General features: G+C 35.2%; 1 protein-coding gene and 1 long non-coding RNA gene across 3 annotated transcripts in view; one reads left to right on the forward strand and one right to left on the reverse strand.

The window, feature by feature from the left end:
- Positions 1-6,953, forward strand: part of mgam (maltase-glucoamylase) — a 106,992-nt gene extending 100,039 nt beyond the window's left edge. For both annotated transcript variants that reach the window (XM_031902367.1, XM_012963433.3), the window contains exons 68-71: positions 2,235-2,323; positions 4,237-4,286; positions 5,882-6,049; positions 6,710-6,953. In XM_031902367.1, the coding sequence (XP_031758227.1) occupies positions 2,235-2,323; positions 4,237-4,286; positions 5,882-6,049; positions 6,710-6,781 (379 nt within the window). In that variant the 3' untranslated portion in view covers positions 6,782-6,953. The remainder of the gene's footprint in view (positions 1-2,234; positions 2,324-4,236; positions 4,287-5,881; positions 6,050-6,709) is intronic.
- Positions 6,954-7,254: 301 nt separating this feature from the next.
- Positions 7,255-13,954, reverse strand: LOC116410886. Its single transcript, XR_004222710.1, has 3 exons — positions 13,746-13,954; positions 9,285-9,350; positions 7,255-7,341 (listed from the first exon to the last, which is right to left on the reverse strand). It is a non-coding gene; the product is annotated as an uncharacterized LOC116410886 (long non-coding RNA).
- Positions 13,955-25,078: the final 11,124 nt, after the last annotated feature.

A 25,078-nucleotide genomic window follows, 5' to 3' on the forward strand; every position in this document is an offset into this window, starting at 1 on the left:
AAACTCGCATTTTTACGCAAAAATCGTATTGGTAACGAAAAATTCGTAAAGACGCCGAAAAAATCGAAAAAAATACGAAAAAAATCGCAAAATACCGATCTTTACGAAAAAAACGCAATCGGACTCATTTCGACCCGTTCGTGGGTTAGTAAATGTGCCCCTATATATTCTCCTTAAAGAATATTGGAAACTGTATTGACCAGTGTTACATATAGACATGCAGATGTAATGACTCCAAGGGGCAGATTTATTAATGTTTGCATTTCTATTTTACTGTGATTCATGTAACTCCCAACCACATAACCCCAAGAAATGAGACTGAAAAAAGAAACCCTAGCAATTCAACTGCCCCTAAACACAACTAAAATGCATTGTCTGCAAAACAATACATTTTAGCTATGTAAATGTAAAAATTGGAAAATCAAATTAAAGGTCTATGAACAAACGTTTTCCATCTATGGAAATAAGCAATGCTTTGTTAGTACTAAATTTAGTTAATAGGTAATTTTTTTCATGTAACAAAGGCAAATGTACTTCAATCTAAAACATTTCAGTAATAGGATTTTAGTTGTCTGCATCACAAAAACCTGAGTATGGTCACGTGACCTTGTCTAAATTACTATCACTATTGTTTTAGCCAGTAAAGACAGGGTAAAGATACCATAATATTTATTCTATGAGTAAAATAAGAATGCATAGTATTTTGAATGTTACTGTTGGAAGGGCTATTTTATTGGATGCCAATGCATATCATTTTTGTATTTTTTTTTTTTTTATTTGGCAGTGGTCTGCTAGCCACAGCCAGGTCTGCTTTAGGCAGAGCATTTTCCTTGTATTTCAAAAGGAAGCAAACATTGGGCGCATTTGATATGTGATTTTTTTTTTTCTGTATAACAGGAGTCAAAGTTAGTGATGAGCGAATCTTTCCCGTTTCGCTTCACCGAAAAATTCACGAAACAGCAAAATTCGTTAAACGGCAAAAAATCCATAAAACATGTTTGTCACGTGATTTTTTAGATGCTACCACGCCCTTTTTTAAAACAACCTCACCCATTTTGCCACGGCCGCAACTTTTTTTGACGCACGACTCATTTTTCGGCCTCAAATTTTCTCTGAAGTTTTGCTTACCAATTCACCAATGGCGAAATGCAGAAATTCGCTGCAAATCTGTGCCTGGCAAAAATATTTGTGTGTCAAGGACCATTCACTCTTAAGATAAAGCCTATAAATATTTGGACAGGCATTTTAACAGTTCTGGCCCAACTATGTTGGCATGTTAGAAGAGACCTAATTAGTCACATCAATTCTATCCAAATTAAAAATCTTAATTAGTCTTACTTTATTTCAGTAAACCATACTCATTATTTTTAGGAATAAATAGTAATTTTGCATTGTGCACACACACACACACAATCCCCAAGGCAGGAGTTGTTAATGAATCAGGTCCTTGACTGTTAGCATTCCCTGTATTAGATTGGTGCATTTATTTTTAGTAAATATACTCATTTACATTATTATAAAAAACTAAAAAAAAAAAAGTTAGCAGAATAGCATGACAACATAAACATGGGGTCACTTTGGGCAAACTCATCATCCTCACATTGCTTTTAGAGCTAAGGGCTTTATTCGTTATTAATGATTTCCATATGCTGATAGCAAGATGCATGACAAAAATTACCGCCGGCTTTTTTAACAAGGCTATATTGTTCTGAACCTTTTAGTTTGTCAGTTTGAATTTGGCTTTAAATGAGACATTTGCCCACTTTATATATCTAATTAAGAAAACTTGGTTTGATTAATAGCGCATTTGTTCAAAATATGGACAAGAATATATAATATAAATCTGCATGAGGGACTACAACCCACAATGACAAATTATAGAGATGCACAACTTAATTAACACATTTATGTTATCATTATTTGTTTGCTTTAATCGAGTGTTAACATAAAAAAATGGTTTATATTTGAGATTTTAATAGCTTGTGTTTTTATCTAACATGATTGATTATAAGGACTGGTTTAAATATTTTTATTTCAGTACAGGTTTTTTTTTGTTTTAAAAGGTCAGCTACTTAAAATAATGACATACAAATACTTACTTTTATCAATGTTTTCAAGAGTATTTCTATGTTTGTTGATCTTCAATTCATAAAGTTGCACAGGATTTCATAATGTGTATTTTGTATGCACAATTGGACAATTTCATAGGTGATTTTTATCTCTCATAATTTCAGTCGACAGAAGTTTATGGGGGTAATTGTTGCTCTGGATGACCAAGGCCAAGCAAAGGGGAACCTATTCTGGGATGACGGAAAGAGTATTGGTATGTATGCAGTGCCAGCTAAACATTTTTTTTTTGTTTAGAAATGAATAGCTACAGTATGAAGACTATTTCAGGCCTTTTCAGATAACAATATTACTGTGTAACAATTAGATAATGGGGCCATTTATAAAGTTCACACAGCGCATATTTTATTCACATGTGGTTGTTTGGGCATGTTTTCCCCTAAACATTACATTTTGTACTGCTGTGTCTTTTTGGGGAATTGCTGGGAAATGTGCATTTTGCATAAAAATTTGCAAATGGCTTGCAAATGAGGTTGAGATTTGTATGAGCATGGCCATTGTACGTATTTGTTGTGTGGGAAAATAGCACCAATTTTCACTTTGTGAATATAAAGTTTGTAATTTAATCTATTTAACGAATATTTTTCAGCCACCGGTTCTGGCATAATTTGGATGCAGAGTGTGCGCATAACTATATGCAATTTGCAATTATGCCATATTTGAAAAAAACTCTTAAGGACAATTGCACTGCAAATAAAAATTTGCTATTATGCTTGCACATTAAATGCACCAATCTTGTCCAGCTTTATAAATATAAACCCGGGCTAGGCAAATATATTCACAGTGTAAATAATTCTGTGCTGCACAAACTTTATATATTAACCCCACTGTGTATATATAGTATATATAGTATAATATGATAACTTCACTACACTATACCACTATCCAAGTGTACCCAGTGATATGTGGGGGGGGGCTGTGATTTATAGTATAACTAATAGTAAAAGGGAATATTTAATTCATCCTAAACATGTTTACATTATAAAGCAGGGGAGCATAAGGATGTGTTTGCATAATGCATTCAGACAGAGATAGATAGAGCTCCTCTCCATTAATGTAATATAATTAAGCAATCCATATATCAGTCACCCTGCTTTGGCCAGTCCTACACTTACTTTCCTTTGAGCATTTATTCACAAATGTTCCTAATGTCCTCTAAAATGCAGAGGTTTCATTTAACAGATGAAGAGTGGGGGTATGCTATTATATCGATTGTTGTAATTGCATTAATTCACCATGTAGATATGATATAGATACATAAAGATATTGTAGCCCCTTTTTATGTTTTTTTTGTTGTTTTGGATATTTTTGAGGCAAGAAGTTGCATCAGTAGCAAGATTGAAATGCAGACAATAAAGGGTTCCATTCCTTTTAGTCATTGTTATTTTACTTTTTTTTATATTGCTCTTTAAGAGATTATATTCGTAATGTTCTGCCCCAGAAGAGCTTACAGTCTAAGGTCTTTATTAAATACATTAGGCTCAAATTAATCAGTATCCATTAATCTGTCTGCATGTTTTTGGACTGTGGGAGGAAACCAGAGTAACTGTTGGAAACACAAACACGGGGAGAACATGTAACCCTAGAAGATAGTAACTGGGGCTCATTTACCAACAATGGAAAATTTGCACCAAGAATCCATAGCAACTAATCAGCCAGCTGCATGTAAACAATGAAAGCAAAATCTTGTTTGGTTGCTATGGGTTTCTATGTTCAGTGTTGATAAATACACCACACTAGTTCAGAATCAGACTAAAGACCCAGGCACTTAAAGGCAGCAGTGCTAAGCACTTAGCTACTGTGAAAGTTGGTATGTAGGGGACACAGATTCCAAACCTACAGGATGGGCAGCAGGTAGATTCAGTCATGCATTAATATTACAATTGTAATAATGTTATTGAATAAATGTATTTTTTTTTACTCTGTAATCTTATTTAGAATAATATAACCAAGAATGGACACAAGAAAACATATTTGTATATACATAAATGTAACAGCCTCTAGTTGGTCATCCCAGCATAGACCCCCAAAAAAACAAGATTATTTGCCTTCTTAATTTGCCTCATCCCATCCCTGGTAGGCTTTAATCGTGCTGTTTTTCTATTCTAGATTCAGTAGAAAAGGGTCAATATCTTCTAACAAACTTCACGGCGGATAAGGTATGTTATAGAGATAATTATTTATGAAACATTATTTAAAAATGTTCCTACTTACATTCAAGAGCAGATAATTATATGAGTAATTCTTTCAGCGTAAAGACTTACTGCTTATGCAGGGCAAAACATTAGAAAGTCTTGCAGGGCATGAGGAAAACATTAGGAAGGCATTTACAATATAAGGATGACATTTACAATTTAAAGGGGAGGTACACCTTCAGACAAAAGCCTGTCGGAAAAAAACACAGTTTTATAAATCATCTTTATTATTTAAATTGTTTAGCTTTAAAGCTACAGACCAGGATCAGTGCTGCTAAAACTCTGATTTACTCTGCTCTCAGTAGAGGATTTCCCAGATGTGTTCTTGGCAGGAAGCTAAATGAAAAAAAAGTTCACACTAAACTGGTTATGTGCATGCCTGCCCTCTCCTGCTTTATTTGCTTATCTTTGATGTCATTGGCTGACAAGATTCAGTAAATCGGATCAATGAAATGCAAAAGAAGTGGAAGAGAGGTCATGTGCAGTGTCAATTTCCTGTTTGGGCAGAATTCAAGTTGGTGTCAGAGATCCCTTCCAAAGAGACCAGAGAGCCAGAGTTGAGAAGAGAGTTTTAGCAGCACTGATCCTGCTCTGTAGCTTCAAAACTAAACGTATTAAACAATAAATATGAATTTCGATTACCATTTCCCTGGAAACACGCGTTAGTATTATTTCTTTGCGATAATTACCGCAATGCGATAAAAATAATGCATTGTGATAATGCGCTTTTTACCGAATGTGATATGAGTGATAACTTATGCAAAATTACGTTGATGAATCGGTACTTATTTATCACATGCTTTTTAACGCAAAAAAGTATGTGATAAGCATTAACGACCTTTAGTGAATCGGTCCCATGAAGCATTAAACACATAAAATGTGTCGATAATTACTGTGAAACTTAACGCCTCCCAGGAGTAGCCGTTACTGAACAGAATTGCAGCTGGTGATTGTCTGTGGTGACGAGATGGAGTTTGCAGTCGGATTTTTTCAAGTATGTGATCTTCCTAGAGTGATGCATGCTTGTGTTTTCAGAGAAATGGTAATTTTCAGAACAGTAGTTTTCAGAAAGTAATTGCTATGTGCGCTTATATCACGTGCGGCAAAAAATATCGCACACGGCGGAAATTATTGCGCATGCATTAAAATATCGCTTACAATCACTCATTGCCAGATAAATACCACCAAGAACATCGCTTCTTAACTCAGACAAGTGTCCTTTCGTTTTTTGACCTTTAGTGAATCGGCCCCAAAGTGTCTGTGTTTCGTTAAGATTAGGAGGTACGGGTTGGGTCAAATGGGGAGGGGTGCAGTCTCGACGCTGCACCTGTCAGACAGTTTACAAGTACACAGCTGCTACACTATTATATAGAAGAAATAATCCACAGAGCATTTGCCTTTTATTTTTCCATCCAGTGATCTAAATTCTAACATTACAAATTCTCCTTTTAAGCATTTGGTATTTAGGTGCCAACCTTGACTTATGTTTTTTTCTTTGCAATAGAATGGTACTTATTCATGAGTATGTATTTGAAAATAATTTTTTTTTTTTTCCTCAGAACACAGTAAGGAATCAAATATTGCACAATAATTATGTAACAGCAGCAAATCCTCTTCATCTTGGACATGTTTATATTTGGGGAGCTGGTAAAAACCCAGTAAGAAGTGTTACAGTTACATACGGGGGCACCACAGAAACCATTTCAAGTTTTACTTTCCAAAACGAGGTAGGTGGAATTTTCTTTGTTCTGAAATAATTAGATTGAAATGAATTCATTTATTGGTATTTCTTTGCTAGCATCTTTTATTTGTAAAGTATGTATGTTATATATATTTATAAACCAGGGATATGTTAACATTAGGGCTAGAGTTATGAGGTGGTTTGTGCCACCAATATTGAAAATATGATTAGAGGATTCAAAGATAAAACATTATGCACTGTGACTAATCAAAGCTGAAATTAGTTTGAGAGCAATATTTAGTCCTAAATCAATAAATGGACTTTCTCCAAGCTTAACATGGCACTAGAAACCATTGTATATACAGTATCTATAGTCATTTAAATTTCATGCATACACTTTTAACATGAGGGGTACTATTGCATATAATAGATTTCATTGTTAAGAGCTCAAAAATGAAATTTATATTTCCATTATAATATGTGGTTTATTACCAAAATAAAGTCTAACATGCTACTTCATTTTAGGGTTTTTACTTCATGTTCTTTAAGAGACTTCAGACTACAGTTATTTTATGAACCTATCATTTAATTTGTTCTTTCGGCACATTTTTAAACTAAAACAAAGACATATCTACAATCATCACAATATAATTGTTATAGTCAACAAACTTTAAATCTATATTAACCAATATTTCCTCTATTTCAGGTTTTAGAAATCCATCTTGTTAATAAGAGATATAACCTGGCAGAACAAATTGAAGTTGCATGGCAAATCTAAGACTTCTGATTATTAATTTTGCTAAATCACAATATAGCTGACCCTTTGGAACTATTTTAAAAAAAATTGTATATTAAACACAACATATTAACCTTATTAACCGTAAAAGCATGCACTGTATTTTGGGCCATTACATGTCTCTGAAATGTTAATAAAGAGATCAAAATGTAGATTCTGTGTGCTTTTTAAATACCAGAATTCTAGAATTCTTTAGCAGAACCACTGGTGACCCAGTTCCATTAGATTAGATTATTTTATTTTATCTTAGATTGTCAAGTAACAGATAAAGTTGATGGAAATTGGTATAAAAAAAGGCTGAGTCAATATCTAGGAAAATGTCATAATAGATAATGCAAATAGAACCTTAGTGAGCTTTACCTAAGTGTGAGTTGGAAACCAGGCAAAGGCAGCAATAAGACAGTGTACGGCGTCTTTTACTACAAAAACTATGACAAGTTCAATAAAGACCTTGCTTCAGCCATGGCATATGGCATGCCTTCTGGTTAATCATTTATGGCACATTAATCCTCAAAGATGGCAACCAAGTGAATATGAGTGCACTGTTAAGAAAACATTCAGAAATCACAATAAAGATGGTGAGTAGATGGTACATTTTAAGCCAATAAAGGGCTAAGGGAAATTGTCAGAGTTGAATATACAGCAGGGAAATATTCAGGACAAGTAGAGCAAAAATATACTTTCTAAAACAGAATTTGCATTTTCTTTAAGTGAAATTTTATTGATTGATTTTCTTGGTATTTCTTGTGCACATGGATAATGTTTATTTCATTAATAGGGTTTTATACAGTGTTAAACCCACCATGATGGGATTGTTAGGGCTACCACATGACTCCTAAAATGGCAAAAGACAAAGTATCACTAACCTTGCGGACTCCTCCCCAGGCCCTATACTTTCTGGCAAATTAGGCTGAAGCACTATTTTGCTTGACTAGGGGCATGACCCATTGTTCACTCCTCCCACCAACCATTCTTAATAACAACGTGTGACATCACCTTTTGTTGTATGATATGGCCACAGCTTTATTTGTACAACAGTCATGTATAAATACTTTATTGTTTACAATAGCCAAGTAAAAAATGTTATTAATAAACATAGTACAAACTTGTAATGATTTGTAATAATAATTGACGACAATTGACAACAATTGGTAACAATCGGTAGCCCTTGGTAAAGCCCTCTGCCAGTCTGCCCTTCCAAATGCCAGCAATGCTCACTAGCCGCTTGCCCCTAGCTCAGTGAGTATGCATAGCGTTGTAATAGAAACAATCCACAAGGGACCAAGCCCTGGGAAAATTAACTGAACATATTCAACATCACCATGGGTACCTACCTTAGGGGTTGCCCCAACAGTCCAGTATTGTCCAAACCACATCAACATGCCCGGCAGACTGGCAAGGGACCCGCCAAAGCTGTGACTAATACGCTAACATCGGTAGCCCATCTAACCTCCCTATGTTGAGTCTGATCTAGGTACTTACCTGCCTTGGCCCTAACTCAGAGCGTGCCAAATTTTCCCTGGTCAAAGAAATTAACCAAAGGGGAGGGTGGGTGGGGATTCGCACAGCTGCTGCCCTGTCCTTCTCCCTGCTGTCTTCCCGCGCACTGCTTTGCGCTTCCTTGTGCTCTCCCTTTTTAACCCCTGCTAACCCGTGCCCAGAGCTGCCCAATCGGCGCTCACGTTATCTACCCCGTCATGTGGGCCCTCCTCCTATGCTGTGCCCGGTATCCGGGCCTTTCTATAAGTTGAATTAGCTAAATAAAAATACCCCATGTGTATAAAGGTATTGTTAAGTGGCTAAGTGATAAACGCTGAGCCTTAAAAAATAGTATACTACTCTCCAGCTTGTTGCTGCAACTTGCAGATCTATACCCCACCACCACCATTAGATAAGGTATATATCATTCAAAATGTACACATCATCTGAAAGTGGGTTCAAAAGACTCACTTTAAAGTTGGTGAACAGCTTATTCTTTTAAAGATGCAAATGGTAGGTATTTAAAAGCAATTTGTCCAAAAACACAGTGGGGCTCATTTATCAACACTGGGCAAATTTGCCCATGTACAGTAACCCATAGCAACCAATCAGTGATTTCCCTTTTTCAGCCAGCTGCATGTAGAACAATGAATGCAACAATTTGATTGGTTGCCATAGGTTACTGCCCATGGGCAAATTTGCCTAGTGTTGATAAATGACCCCCAGTGACTCTCATGAATATATACCTAACCAACCAAGGCCAACTAAATTTACTTCCTTAAATAGCAAGACAACTCATATTTCTTTTACAAGCTTTTGCTTCTGGTAAATCAAATAAATAGTATTCTTAAAGAAGTGAAAGCCCTTTTAGCCAATACGCAGAGAATTATCCACCCCAAGATAAAGGATTATTCCCATTACTCCATACAAGTCAACATTATCAGACAATGCCTCAATAATGATATGAAAAACCAGATCAAGCAAATCTTTTTAGATAATGACTTACAAATCCTAGTCTTCTATAGGAAATGTACAAATGTGTCCTCAGGGACCAGTCTTATTGTTCTGTGGACTAAATTGTAAAAGAACAGAAATAGACATTGAAAAATTGATGCAAGAAACAAATATGCTTGAAAAATCCCATAAACACACACTAGCTAAACAGGCACAAGATTGATTAGAAAGTAAGAGACTGTCCCTAAAAGCTTTACTTGACATGAAGACTTATAAATCATACGCTTGCACATATATACTAGACAACACTTCTACGAATATAATAGCAACTGTAATAAATTATTTGTGATTGATTAAAAAAAAAAAAAAAAAAAGCATACATACCTGCTATAAAAGACAAGAATTAAACCTACCATTTGGGACAAAACAAATAGCACAGTTTTTCCAGGATGTCTATCATAATTTCTCAAAAAAAAATCTTCCCCAAACTCAGTCCAAGGTATAGAGAACATTAAAACATATCTCACTGGCAGTTACTCCATGACTGGAGTACTCCCAGCCTGGGACCAATGTAGGCCTTTACTATGAGGTGTAGGTATGACACCATAAATGGACTGAACCGCTACAGACTTTATTGCAGGCTTCTCATGGGTGCTACAGGGGAAGACTGGAGTCAACTGACCAGCAAATTATTTCAGTTACACAAATATCTTGGCATGGAAGACTCTCTCTCTTTGTTCAGCACGATCACCATGTTCTCTCTCTTTCTCTCACTTACACCCAGCGTTCCTCACTGAAGCCCTCAGGATCATTGTACACTTTACAAGCCCAAGCTACTTCTCTTTTACCTCTCTCTGCAAATCTTGTTGGTTCTCTAACCTACACCTGAACATTTGCAATTCCCTTTCCCACAACAGGCAAAAGAAGCCTGCATAATAGTACCAAAACCAAATAGACCACCACTTATGTGCCAAACACTGGGCAGTTTCCTCAATAAACATAGACTTAAAACTATATGCCAAAATGATAGCTAACAGGATTTTAATATTTCTTTCCTCATTCACCAAGCATGATCTAGGTTTTTTACCATCCAGGTAAAGTAAGAATAATACCTTCAGGATTAGGATTTATGCACAAACAAAGGCAAAATGGATAAGGGAGATAATCCATGTAGACTGCTAATAGATGCTGAAAAAGCATTCAATTAAGTGTCTTGGGATTTCCTTAAACACACTCTATTTGGCTTTATACTAGGGGAATAGTGATGAGCAAATTTTTCGCAAGGCATGGATTCACAGCGAATTTCCACATTTTGGCATTGGCGAATTGTTTCGCAAAATTTCTGTGAAAATTTGCACGGAAACATTTGTTGCGTGTAAATTTTTTTGTCACATGTCAAATTGGGTGTGGCTGCATAACAAAGGGCGTGGCCATGTAAAAAAAACAGGCGAAACAAAAAATAGGTGCGGCGACAAAAAAATTTTCACCATTTCGCATTTCTTGCCAACAGATTGGCTCATCACTATAGGGGAAATAAGATTTTAGTGCTATACCAAAATCCAACAGCATGAATTAATGGGGCCCTATCATCAGACATTCATATTTACAGTCATACCAAACAGGGGTGTCCTCTTTATGCACTACTATTTATATTGGTAATGGAAGTCCTACTTTCACATATTAGATCCCACAACATACAAACATCACAGGACTTACTATACTGTATCTTTGCATAAACACAAAGCAAATAGCTGTTTCTGATGACTAGCATTAACTAACCCACACATCTTATTAACTAATTTAATGGATCTACTACAATTTGGGAAAGTTTCAATTTTTAAAGTAAATGTTAGTAAATTAGAAGTCTCAAATATAAGCCTATGCCTAGGTTACAATCTACAATCAAATGTCTAGGTACTCATACATCCTATATTATCTGACATATATAAACCTAAATTTAAGTCCATCTCAACCATATCCTCCAATAGAATCTAGAAAATAAAAATAAAACTTTATTTATGGATTAATTGAAAACAATGTCAAAGGTAACTTTATATAACACCATTTCCAAGAATACAGTCACAACACATAAAGCTTTAGCCTTATGCTGGAGGACAAACTTACAAACTTATAAACTAAACTAAGGATTAAAACACCTAAGAGATGTTTGGTGTTATAATCAAATGCATTATTACATTACCTCCCAAAAACATATGGCAAACAACAGAGAATGTACTTTACATTTGAAAGCTAAACCCAAATAGATTCAAAAATATGGTAAAGTAAATCTGTCCTATTTTGTTTCATCCAAAAAATTGCATTGAAGTCAAGGGGTGTTTTTTCACAGTGACTTTTCCCATACTGCTCAACTTTTTTTTTTTTTTTTTTTGACCATTGGACTATGTGACCTATCTCCCCCACTTTCTTTCTTTCCACTTCCCCTACAAAAGGTATAGACAAGTCTATACATACCATTGGTAAAACAATGACCGCTGATATGTAATGTTGTACTTTTCAACCCCTTTTTCTGTTTTGTACCCTTTCAAAAATACTTGAACGCTAATAGGGCCATTTACTAATGGTCAGAGGTTTTTTTCTGATTCAGATTTTTTTAGCGAAATCATGTAGAAGTCAAAGGCAGATGTATCTTCTCTTCCCTAGATGATCTTTCTTTGATTCAAAACTTCTGGATTTTTTTACACTGGTTGTGATTTTGTGACTTCTCTGCAACTTTTCCTACACATGCTTTCAGACTTTTTGATAAATGTCAGACATTTGTAGAAACGAGTTCATTTGAATAAAAAAAAATAGAGTTTTAGTAAAACTGCCCCTAAATAAAAAAAATGACAAAAAAAGTAGTAATTAGATGAATAAATAAGGATGTTCTAAACAATATTATTTTATTGGATACATTTCAAATACTTCACATTAATATTGGTCTGAACTGCATCTGAAACCTACCGTATTTTTCGGACCATAAGACGGTGCGGACCATAAGACGCACCAGTTTTTAGAGAAGGGAAAAAAAGATTCTGAAACAAATAGTGTCCTAAAATATTTTATGTGCATTAAAACCAGCAGCACCTAACATATTGCCCCCATCTGTACCAGCAGCAGCAATCAAGAATTGCCCCCATTTCCTGTAAAAGCAGCCTACCTGTAAACTCCCAGCCAGCGGTCCTGCTCAGGCCTCAGGATGGTTTTCCCCGCCGCACAGCACAGCTGCACACTGCCGCACCCCAGCGTCTCTGTCCCTCTGGCTGCCATAGTTTGAATGACGCGCATGCGTATGGGCGCGCTAGTGTCTATTATGCATGCGCACAGCGCCGGCCCTGCACAGAGACCACTTCTGGGGGAAAAAAAGTGCGTCTTATGGTCCGAAAAATACGGTAACTTACATATTTTACTTTAAAAAAAGAAAAATGTTGCAAATAGATAAAAATTCTGGTTTGGTATAAGTCTTCATAATGGGGATTTTAGTTACCCTGATATTGGCCAGAGCAACAGTACTGTCAGGACAGTAAATGGGAACAAGTTTATAAACTTGCTGCATGACAACTTTATGTCACAGGTTGTTGATGAGTCAACTAGAAATCATACTATACTGGATCTATTGATCTCTAATGAACCAGAACATATAGCAAATGTGCAGGTAGTGGAACCCCTGGGTAAAAATTACCATAATGTTATCTCATTTAATAAACAGATTTACACTAGGGCAACTCTAAATTTCAGAAAAGCAAAGTTTAGATTCTTAAGGGGATTGCTTCAGAGCATAGATTGGGGCATTATGTTTCTTGATAAAACCACAATATAGAAATGGTTTTCATTTAAAATGATAAATTTTTTTTGTTCTCAATATATTTCCTTAAGAAGTAAATGTAAGAACAGTTAGTCAGTAAATAGGAAAGAAGAGGAAGGCATTTAAAAACCACAAAAAGAGGAATAGATGGTGACAGAGGCTAAGGGGTATATTTCTCATGCTGTGTAAGAAGTGGAGTGAAGCATTACTGGTGATGTTGCCCAGGGCAACCAATCAGCAATTAGATTTGAACAGTTAGAAAATCAAAGCAAAGAATTTGATTGACTGCTATGAGCAACATCACCGGTGATATTTTACTCCGCTTTTTACATAGCATAATAAATATACCCCTAAGACTTTTGGAGCCAACGTAAGTGCACATGGACACCTGGCCTCTCAAAAATAAGTAACCTGAGTTACATAGTATAGGGGGACAGGATCCCCACTAAATAGCCATGCAAGGAACACTCCAGCACATGGGAAAGTATCAAAAGGGGATAACTCCTGTGTTTAATTGGGAGTAGCCAAACAGTGGCCTAATGAAGGGGCCCGCCCCCAAAACATTGTTTTTTTGGCTATATATAATTAAACACGGGGTGTTTATTTCCATTGAATAATGGAAATAATTTGGTTATAAAGGATACAGAAAAGTCAAATGTGCTTAATTAGTTCTTTCCTTCATTGTATACAATAGAGGAGTCAGAGACCTACCTGTTAGGGGTCTAGATAGAGTAGCTCAGTTCAATCAAGTCAGGCTCACTTTCATCTGGTATGGAACCTATGGATTGGAGAAAAGCTGAGTAATTCCTATGTTTAAAAGGGATTACATTCTCAGCCTTGCAATTATAGGACAGTATGTTTGACATCTGTGGTGAGCAAGTTATTAAAGGCTTGTTAAGGGATCACATTCAAAGTGATGTTCTGGACTCTGGAGAATGGCATTATGAGCAGTAATCAGCATGGCTTTATGAAGGGCAGGTCATGGCAGACAAATCTGCTTTTTATGATGAGTTTAGTAAGAGGTTGGACAGTGTGGTCACAGTAGTTGTGATTAGTGATGAGCGAATCTGTCCCATTTCACTTCACCGAAAAAATTCTTGAATTATACTGTGAACACACACAATTATATAAAAAGCAACCAATAACCGACACAAGAGGGCCCTGCCCAAAAGAGCTTACAATCTAAAAATGTGTAATGTTATTTGTACATGGATAGGAAACTACCTAAAGGATCATGTACAGAGGGTGGTTGTACAGAGGAAAGTAAAATTATTTGTTTGATATAAATAAGAGTGAATTTCTTGCCTTCCTCTTAATGTTAAGAATGACATTAAAATTCTGAATGAATTAAAAGCAAAACTTGATAGATCTGTATTATTTGTTTTAAAAGTGTGTAACTTATTTAATAGTCATTATTTTACAATTGTTACTTAAACATACAGTATGTCTGATTATTATTATAACTTGAAAATATTTCTATGAGAAATAAATTGGGAAAACATAAATACATGGTATTTATCTGTAGTTTCATAGGAAGCAAACATAAATCCAGCTTTGTAAGAAATTAAAATCTATGTGCTCTGCTGTACCTGTGCAATAGTATTGTGTTTTTACAATTCCATATAACTCTAAAAACATTTCCTGTTGACTTGATAGTGTCTTTTGGCCAAGCATACTTTAATCTTCGGATTTAGACTTTAGAGCATCAGCGTCTTCGTATTGTAATTGGATTTGAGCCACTGTCTTCTTTTAAAAAGCTTGCCTACAAGCTATGAGTCGGCAGCCAACAACACATGTAAAAATTGGCAAACAGACCAACAAATCAGTTGTCTTGGTGCAAATTGGTTTTAAAGCTTTTGAAGGAAAAAATTACACAATGTGTTACAAGAAAAGCATGCTCTTCTCATTTATTTTTTCCTCTTAAAATATTAACTATAATACATATACCTTAATAATATTATCTTGTATCTGATATCAGAAACATTTTTTATAAGAATATTATTCATGGCACACATTAGCTAATGAAAAAATGTGTGCACTGTCCAATTACCAATGTGTACATGGAAATAAATACTACATATACAGGGCAGCATCTGTATCAGAATTCAATTTCTGTTGTGGTTGCTATTATTTTTTACCTAATTAAATGGCCCTCTTAGCCCTTTATTTTCCATGGTGTGCACAGAAATAACCATGCAAATTGACAATTGAATCAATTATTATAGCAAAAAAAGTAGAATATGTATAGACACAGAAGCTAGAAGGACTGTTGGAGGTTTAACTTGAGTTGCAGACAGGAAAATTCCACCACCTGCTGTCTATACCAAAGTACACATCCACTACCACCTTTTGTTAAAGGTTTTTTTATTATGGCTATTGAGGTTGGGGAAGTCTTTGAGGTACAATGTGCATTTTATAAAAAATTCCCCCCACTCCCCATTCAGCTACTGTTTCATCTCTCCAGACTGGGGCAGAGAACACTGTTTTTTTATGAAGGCAACATTATCTCTCTTGAAAATCTACTTTTTATGTAAGTGAAACCTTTTCAAATAAATAATTCTGCTATTGTTAAAAATAAATAAGAATATAAATAAATAAATGAGTAGATAAATGTGGAAACAATATTTCAATTGAACACAAACATCCTTCTATGAATTCATCTTTTCAATAATTGACTTGGAATATTCTTAGCTGTAAAGAGAAGGTCACACTTATTATTTTGTGTATCAAAGAGATAGTAGCTCAGTAGCTTCAGCAGCTGTAAAAAGGTTGTCCAACAAAGGTGCCCAAAGGAGACTTGAATATAACATGTAAAACCACCAAATGATGGCGAGTGAATATAGAAATCATTTGAATATATATATGCAATGTTTTTTAATTTTTTTTACTGTCTTCTTAAGGTCTTAACAAAATGCCAGGGGTACAGTATGTATGTGGGCTCATTACCTATTGCCCCAGTGCAAGCACAGAGCAGGGCAGTAATCTGTTCCGGTTGACCTTTATTCCTTACCACACACCAATAACACCCTTTGAATACAGCAATATCCAATGCAGGCAGAGCTGTATTCAGAGCAAAACGTATCTCCTTACCATAGGGTCAAATAACTGAGCTTTAGGGCATGGGGTCAACATGAGCCAATAGCACCTATCAGGAGCCTTCAATAAAAAAGTGGGGTTAGGAATGTGACTTGATCTACTTCAAGGTCAGCTAATTAATAAATATGTTTTTAACCATTGTGCCTAAAGCAGTAATATAGGATGCTGGTGATTCAAAACCTGTTGGGATCCCCTCTTTTTTTTTTTTTTAGCTGAATTAACAAATCATGTGACTTTGCAATGTATTTATAAAACTATGTAAAAAAAAACTACAGATCATTATGTAAAATCCAATGTATTTATACAGCTTTGTTTTGTGTTTAGACTGTAACTTGAATGACTTGAATGGACTATGCCTGAGGTTGGCTAAACACACAGCATGATTTATGGATTTCAGGTGGCGTTAAATAAAATACATATATTTATAAATACAGCAGCCAATTCTTTCATAATGGACAATTTTAGAGAAGTAATGTATGGTTCGAAATGTAGCCAGAGCTTTATAAATACTTAATTGAGCCACTTTTTATACCGTTTTTCCAGGATAAATCATTTTACATAGCTTTTTAAAATGGCCACTTTGTAGGACCAATGACACAGCTTTACACATAAAAAAACACATCATACTAAATTGAAAGTGCCTTTAAGAGTTTATAGTTTATTTGTCCATTTTCGAACATAAAAGATCCCTGATTTTTTTCTACTATAGTATTATGTAAACTTAACGGACAATTTTGTCATACAAAACAAATAATAAAAATAAATCCTTCCCTCTGGGTGCTACTGTCATAATTTTGAGTTCAGCAGGCCACTTGTGCACCACAAGTAAGAACACAATTTTCTGGAGCAAGCTCTGCACTCACAACACTTAAAGACATTGTGGGATTTCTCAGCCTCCTGGCATTACACTAAGATATGTCCATCTCTCATTTAGACCCTCACCCTCCCTGCTTCTTGCAGTGGCAGACAGCACCCCTATATATACTGTGGTTATTGAGCTGTAGAGTATGGGTCACTTTACATGATTGCCTCATTTAGCTCAGCAAGGCTAGAGAAGGCTGTTAATTAAGCAGGACTATTTTGACACGTCTCAATGATATAATTCACATCTAAATTGTCCTACTAATGACCACTGGGAATGATTAGTTTGAATTCAATAGGTTATATCTTTCTTGGACTAATTAACTTAATTAACTTAAGCTACTATTTAACCAGTACTCAACCTAACCCAGTTGGTTAATAAATAATTGATTCATAACATTTTTACTCACATGCCAGTTTGTATATATTTACCTATGTTCCCATTGAATAAAAAAAGACATACATTATATATTCTGTGCATAAAAGTTTACTGAAAATGATTGTGAGTAAGTCACCAAGGCCAAAAGAAATATCAGCAGTTTCGTGAATTTTTTGAAAAGGCGAAATAGGTCAGATTCTCTCTACTCTGCTCGCGACAAACAGCATGGTAGGTGACACTCAAAAGCATTAGAGCTTTTTAAACCACCATACCTCATCACTTTCACTAGCCAATCACTCATCTAAAAACTACTTGAATGGCTTCAAGAACAGACTGGTTTGAAGGAGAGCTTGACAGCCTTCTTCTACTATGAAGCTAGAGGACATCTACGTAATGGTATATATTGAAAAATCATTGAAATATTGACCTTGCCGTAAGATAGATTTATTAGCAAAGGGTCTTGATATTGCAAAAGGTTACTGTGCCTTTAATAAAAATAACTAAGGCATATTATTAGTAAATTGGCCATTTCCATATATATATTTGGCACCAAATTTGTTTGGTTAGGTTTAAATGTGTGTGCTGCTTTTCAGTCTGTTGGTTTACCCCTGAGGAAGAGTACTGTTTGTGCTCTTTTGTACTCAATGTGGGCTATACTCTGTCTCTCTCTCTCTTAATATATGTGTATATATATATATATATATGTATATATATATATATATATATACCTTTATAACTTTAATGAAGAAGTAATAGATTATGACATCTATTTAAAAATAACTTTTTATCTACTGTAACACTGTTCATTTTTTAAAGAAAAAAATAATTTGTGTTTTATTGTAATAGTTATGTTATAACTATATTTCATACCTGTTTAGGATAAATACATTAGGTCAAACTGCATTGATTATAGTGAGAATGATTAAGTGATGTTAATAACATTTTACCCAGGCTAGACTCTTTCATAATTTACCACTGTTAGTTACATTCATTAGTGATTTTTTCCAAGATCATTTACAATATTAAGATTCTCCATTGATTCCCTAAAACTTGCAATGCCTCATGTAGGAAAATGATCATGTTATTATACCTAAACATTGTGAATTACCCTGTGTGAGAAAAGTTATTTGTACTTCATTTGAAAATATAGAAACTGACTGAGTAATCAGCATCCTTCAGTGTTGTGTTTAAATGCTGAAAATGTACTTCAGAAAATTTACTTCCACACAACAAACAAAAGATATCATCCCCATTAATCTGAAGAGGAATCTCCATTGAATCTGTTCTGCAGTATAGAACACATTTGGATTAATTTGCACAAATAGAGGAACATAGATGCATCAGCTCTCTCCACAAAGACAGTGTTTGTGCCTTCACGGTAGCAAATAATTACTGGAAAAACAAAGATGCTTGCTGAATAAATGAATATGCCAAGAAATACAAAGCTCAAGCAGCAGATGTTATTTAGTGTTTTGATCTATACTCTTCTAAATAAAAAAGTCTTTGACTATATTATTCAACCTGAAAGAATGATATATTTACCAGGTTTTTGCCGAGTGCATTTGTGAAAATAAATACATTTCACTAAACTTACAAAATAACTTTACAAAGAAACAATGCTCGTACTAAATTATATAAAGAAACCCCAATAATTCTGGTACAAACTCTCTTCCCTAATAGTGCCTGAATGGCAGCAATTGAAATTTCCCCACTAAAAGTCAATGAGTGACATCTGATTGGTGGTTGCTGGTTCTGCCCCCTTTTTCTAAGCTGAAACTCCAGTTACCCAGTGATTAACTCTGCAAAGTTTAGGGACCCTAGGATTAATAGTTAAAGACTGGCAGCAGTTAAGTTTAAACATAAAAGTCAAGAGGTGCATTGTGATTGGTGGCTGGTGGGTGTGCCCACTTTTTCTAACCTTGAGTTGAAGTCACCCAGTGACAAACTGTGCAAAGTTTGGGCACCCTGACATAAATAGTGTGAGAATGACAGCATTTTAAATGCAAGCCAATACAATCCAATGGATGAAACCTGATTGGCTGTTAGTAGCCCATCCCACTTTTCCTATTTTTGAACTGCAGTCCCCAGTGACCAACTTTGATAAGTTTGGGGACTCAGGCGTAAAAATTATGGGACTGACAGCATTTTACATTTCACCACTGAAAGTAAAAAGGTGAAATGTGATTGGCTTTTAACTGCAAATACCCAGTGAATAACTTTGCAAAGTTGAACAATACTGGAAATAATACTTAAATAATGGCATCAGTTTATATATAAACCAATGAAATTTAATGGGTGAAAACTGATTGGCAGTTTTTCTAAACTTTAACCTTAGTCACCCAGTGACCAACTGTGAAAAGTTTGGGGACACTGGCATTAAACATTTGAGAAAGGCAGCACATAACATTTCTCCTACTGAAATCAATTAAAGAAATGTGATTGGATGTTGGTGGCTCTCCCGCTTTTTCTAACCTTGAATACGTAGTCACTCAGTGACAGAAACTTTGGGAGCCCTGGCATAAATAGTGTGAGAAAGGCAGCAGTTTAAATATAAACCAATGAAATTCAATTAAAGGAGAATGCAAGTCAAAATTTAAAAAGCATACTGCCCAATAGTCCTCCTATTGTTTAGTAAAAACGCCACACTTTTGGCTCATCTAATCAAATATTTACTCAGTCACACTTACTTCACATTTTCTAGAACAGGCAGCCATCTCTAAAAAGGTATTCTCCCTTCCTTTCCCTCCTTGCTTTATACTGCACATGTGTTTCATTCCCTCCCCCCCCCCTGCCAGATCCACTTCTGATTGGCTGGTGGGCATGTGTAGCTTAAAACAGGAGACAGGATCAAGTTACACACATGCTCAGAGAATAGGAAGGCTGCCGCTGGCAGCCTACAGGAAGGGGAGAGAGATTTCAGTGATGTCACTGGAGTCTTCACACTGCTGTAGGCTGCCAGCACCATATCTCAGAGAAGCAAGCAGGGATCTGGGAATTTATATATGCAGTAAGTACTTAAAAAGAATGCCTTTAGACTTACTTTTAATTTATATTAACTTTTCATTGTCCTTTAAAGAAATATGATTGGCTGTTGGTGGCTCCCCCCCTTTTTCTAACCTCGAATACGTAGTCACCCAGTGACAGAAACTTTGAGAGCCCTGGCATAAATAGTGTGAGAAAGGCAGCAGTTTAAATATAAACCAATGAAATTCAATTGGTGAAATCTTATTGGCTGTTGGTAACTCTGCCCACTTTTTCTAACCTTTAACCTTAGTCCCCCAGTGACCAACTGTGAAAAGTTTGGGGGCACTGGTATTAAATGTGTGAGAATGGCAGCACTTTGAATTTCCCCATTAAAATCAATGAAACTTGCGCATTATAAATAATAATATACCCACTATTAGGATATTATAAGTCACCATGAAGTTCTATGACCTGTATAATAGCACTCTATGTCCAGCTTCATGCATCATGGAACTCCTCTGTGACAAATAATATCCTAATATTTTACAATAGAAGGTCCAATATTCCCTATACTATTTTATATCATCACGTATTTCTATTTTTCTTTTGCTATTTATTTGGTAAAACAGATTCACGTTTTTCTTAATTTTCTGTCATATCTCCCCTCTGTAGAGCTGCCTTTGGGATATCCAGTTTACAGTATTATCTAAACAACATAAGATGTGGCATATGTAAAGGCACTTTGAATTATGTAATTGAATCTTTATAAAAGCATTATATATCTATTCATAGAGTGTAACAGCAAGTCCTACATCTTCAGAGATTCTAAGAAAAATATGCCAGTGTTAACAGAACACGGTGGTGAAATATAAATACTCCATATACATGATGGCTTAGATAGAAGTCTCAATTTATGGTGTCCTAACCAGGCGGTTAGATTGATAAGTCTATGAAAGCCAGGTTTCCTTCCACTCTTTTTTAGGTCCTTTTAACCATTGTACCCACAAAAAAAACAAAAAATTATTGGTCTTCCACAACTGACAGGAGCATAAAAAATGTTTCAGGAACATTGAGGAATATTTTCAGGTACCACTGTCACCGAGAGGTTGGGAAGACTTTGACGATCTTTATTTTTCAGTTCTTGTTTAGTAACATGTACAAATTTGTAATGGTGCTTTAAAGCTGATCTGTATGTTTTCTTTATATAGTCTGGTGTTTTTTGATAATACATGCACTCACCTTTGCTGATTTTATGATAATCTGAATTATTGGTTTTCTGTGATTTTATGCTCTTTCTTTTTTACGAAATGTATGCAAAGGATTTTTCTTTTTGTCACACATGTTGGGTAGGACCCTCTGCTTGTATCCACTTACTGTATGTGATTTAGTGTTGAGTCCTGTTGGAGGAGTTAAGTCATATCTACGTGTTGCCTCTCAGTTTAGCTTATCAGAGGGTTAGGTCCCATCTGTGTCATAGAAAAAATTGTTTCCATTTTATCCAAGGGTCTTGTGGGGCAGAACAACAAATCAAAAACGCTAAGCACTATATCACCTGGTCTGTGTGACGAGAATATAAAAACAGTATAATTCAGATTTCTGAGCATCTATTGCAGTGTTGGTATGGTCTATCTTAAGCCTGTGTCTGCAAAACCTTGTAATAATATTAAAACAGATCCAATGAGGTGACACCTGCCATACTAAACCTATGGCTTACTTCTGCTACTCCTGGTGATCATTGGCAGTAGTTCCCTATTTTATGTTATATCTTATGCACAGAACACATATGGATTATTTATAAGCAATAGGATTACACAATTGCAGATACTTTAAAAGAGGTAGCTCAGCTTTAAGTTAAGTTTAGTATGTTATAGAATGTTTTTTCTAGCTAACTTCTCAGTTGGTCTTTATTTTGTCTGCCTCTTTCCAGCATTCAATGGGGACCACTGACCATGGCAGCCAAAAACTATTGCTCTTTGAATCTACAATTTTACTGTTATTGGTCACTTTTCTTTCTATTCATGCCCTCACATATTCAATTTCCAGTCTCTCATTCAAGCCACTGCTTGGCTATATCACTGTCACTGTACATAACTATCCACATCATACCCCTCCAAAGATCCTTTGATCTTTAGGATCTTGGCGGAGTAACAGGACACTATGCAAGGAGAAAGATTCCCTGCTACACAATTAAGTCTGGTGAAAGTGTTACTAAAGGATTTACACAGGAGAATAAGCCAAGGATTTGCTGACAGCTGTATTGACAAGTGAGTAGAAATGTTCATATAATACATGCAATCATGTCCACCACAGCAATGTGAACAATAACCACACTTCCATAAAATAACAGACCCCTTGTTTTACCCAACTGGAAAGGTCCACTATGTACAGTAATTATATTGCAAATAGCAAAATAGTCATTTCAATTTCTCAAGAATGCAATCATTGACGGTGTTTACCTAAAGGATGGTAAACTGTATCCTTGCAATTTTTTTGTAAACTGTATGGACTGTGTTTTTATTTCATGTACAGATCTATATAAAAGTTACATTTTACATTTTATACATTACATTTTTTACAAATGTATAATGAGAAGAAATGTCTTTTTGTCAGCTTAACGATTCCTGATCTAACGTGTTTTTTCCCCAAATTTATAGTTGATGCTGAAACAACAAATTTAAAGTCTATTTTAAGATATATAAAAATAAAAAACCTGGGAAAGTGTCATGCTTTTTCCTGAAACTATCCTATCACAAATGGCATTGGAAAGAAGAATGGCAGATTCCTTTGAGCTAATTGACAACACAGTAAACAAACACTTCAAAGAAAGCATTATGATATTTCTCTAGTGAATAAGGTCTGTCAGAAATAGCAGTTTGTTGATAAGCTAAAAAATACACATTTTGTTTGATCCAAACTGAAAAAGTGAGCACATCTGAAGCAACAGAAACATATGGTTAAAGTTCTCAAAATAATTGCTTAGCAGATACAGCGAATACATTTTAATGGACAAAAACAAAATATCATAAAGAATCTAATTTTCTTTTGCATTGGGTAAAACTGACTGCTTGACATTTTATGTATTATTTGATGCAAATTACTTCCTCCAAGATGAAAGACTAATGCTGGTTTTTTAGTACATTGTCTGTTTATCTTACAGTATGCATGGGGTCAGGTGATTTATTTTGACCTTTTAATTATACATTTTTTCACTGTTAGTACATTATAAAAAAATGTAGTTGTTAGTGTCAGTAAAACAAGTTGCTTGTTTGCTCTGCTTTACCCGGTTCTGGCTACTTTTGCCAGTGAATGGGATACATTTCAAGACATTTTACACCCATTACTGTGCTGTAGCAAACAATACAATCTGCAAGTGAAGCAAGATATTATCCTTTGTTGCCATTGTTGTGATTTTAAACCTGTAGACTCCTCCTATACTACCTCAAGAAGATGACATTCATTTCAAGAAGCCTTTATATGCTTCTATCCAGAGAATACTTTTTCACATTTTCTCTTTTTTTCACATTTCCTGTTTCCTGCCTGCCTGCCTGTAATATGGATTCTTTATGTGGAGGCAATTAAGGATATTGATCCTATGAGAATTTGCTTGATGTTCGCTTATCAAACTTAAAGGAGAAGGAAAGTAATTTTGGCATTTGGCAATAGATTCGCCACATAGCCACAAAGCCAAAAGCTTTACTATACCGGAGTAAAGAGCCGTAGAAGCTCCCTCTGATAGCAGCTGCCATTTTAGCTTGGTCTTTGTAGCTTCCTGCTGCAGTTATAGTTGGAAGCTCAGATCACACAGTCCTAAGGGAGGGGGAAGTGAGTTCTTATGTATTCTTATTGGAGGGGGAAATCATGAGAAGGGAGGGAGAGAGAAGAAAACTGAGCAGACTTGTGCCCCAAACCTGAAGGAGCCCTAAAAGAGAGGAAGTCTGATACCAAAGAACATGTTTCCAAAAAAGGAGACAAGAAATCCTGTGTTTCTTTTGATAGAGGACCGTGAGTGCTTTTGGCTGTATTTATATAGACCTTTCTGATAAAGCTTACTTTATTTTTACTTTTCCTTCTCCTTTAAAAGGGGTATATCCGCAGTGATTATTGGTTTTGGAGCTGTTCACCTTTACTTTAATTACCTTTAGTATTTAGGGCATGCCATTTTAGTCTTTACTTGCAGAAATGATGCTGTTTGTAACGCCTAACCATAAATTAAGTTATACTGTGTTTGACATTGAAAAATCTGCAGTTTAGAAAGTAGTCACTGAAGAGGAATGTATATTTGACTTCCTTATTCACTTCCTTGTTTCATTGCAGCACCACTCCAGCAGGGAAAAGTATACCGTTTCATGCATTAGATTAGATTTTACTTTCTAAATTACCATCTGTACTGTACAAATGCAAACATGCATTTCTAGTTATGGTTACCGTATTTAGAACAGACAAAGGATTGTCTACAAATACTGAGGTGGGAAACAAATATGCTGCAGGACAAAACTGCTCTAGTTTATATTTCAGGATTGTTATGTCATACAAATGTTTTTTGCTATATTCCTTATAAACCAAATGAGTTCCTTGAATTATATAAAATATGAAAAAAAAAAATATGAAAAAAACTTTTAGCCTTTCTTATATAAATTAGTCATGGTTAATTTGCTTTGTATTGAATAACACTGATTTTATTTTTAAAAAATCAGAACAGAATAAAGGCTGGAAAATTACCAACATTGAATATTTCATCAATGAA

Source organism: Xenopus tropicalis, chromosome 5 (genome assembly GCF_000004195.4).
Source record: "Xenopus tropicalis strain Nigerian chromosome 5, UCB_Xtro_10.0, whole genome shotgun sequence".
In the NCBI taxonomy this organism is placed as follows: domain Eukaryota; kingdom Metazoa; phylum Chordata; class Amphibia; order Anura; family Pipidae; genus Xenopus; species Xenopus tropicalis.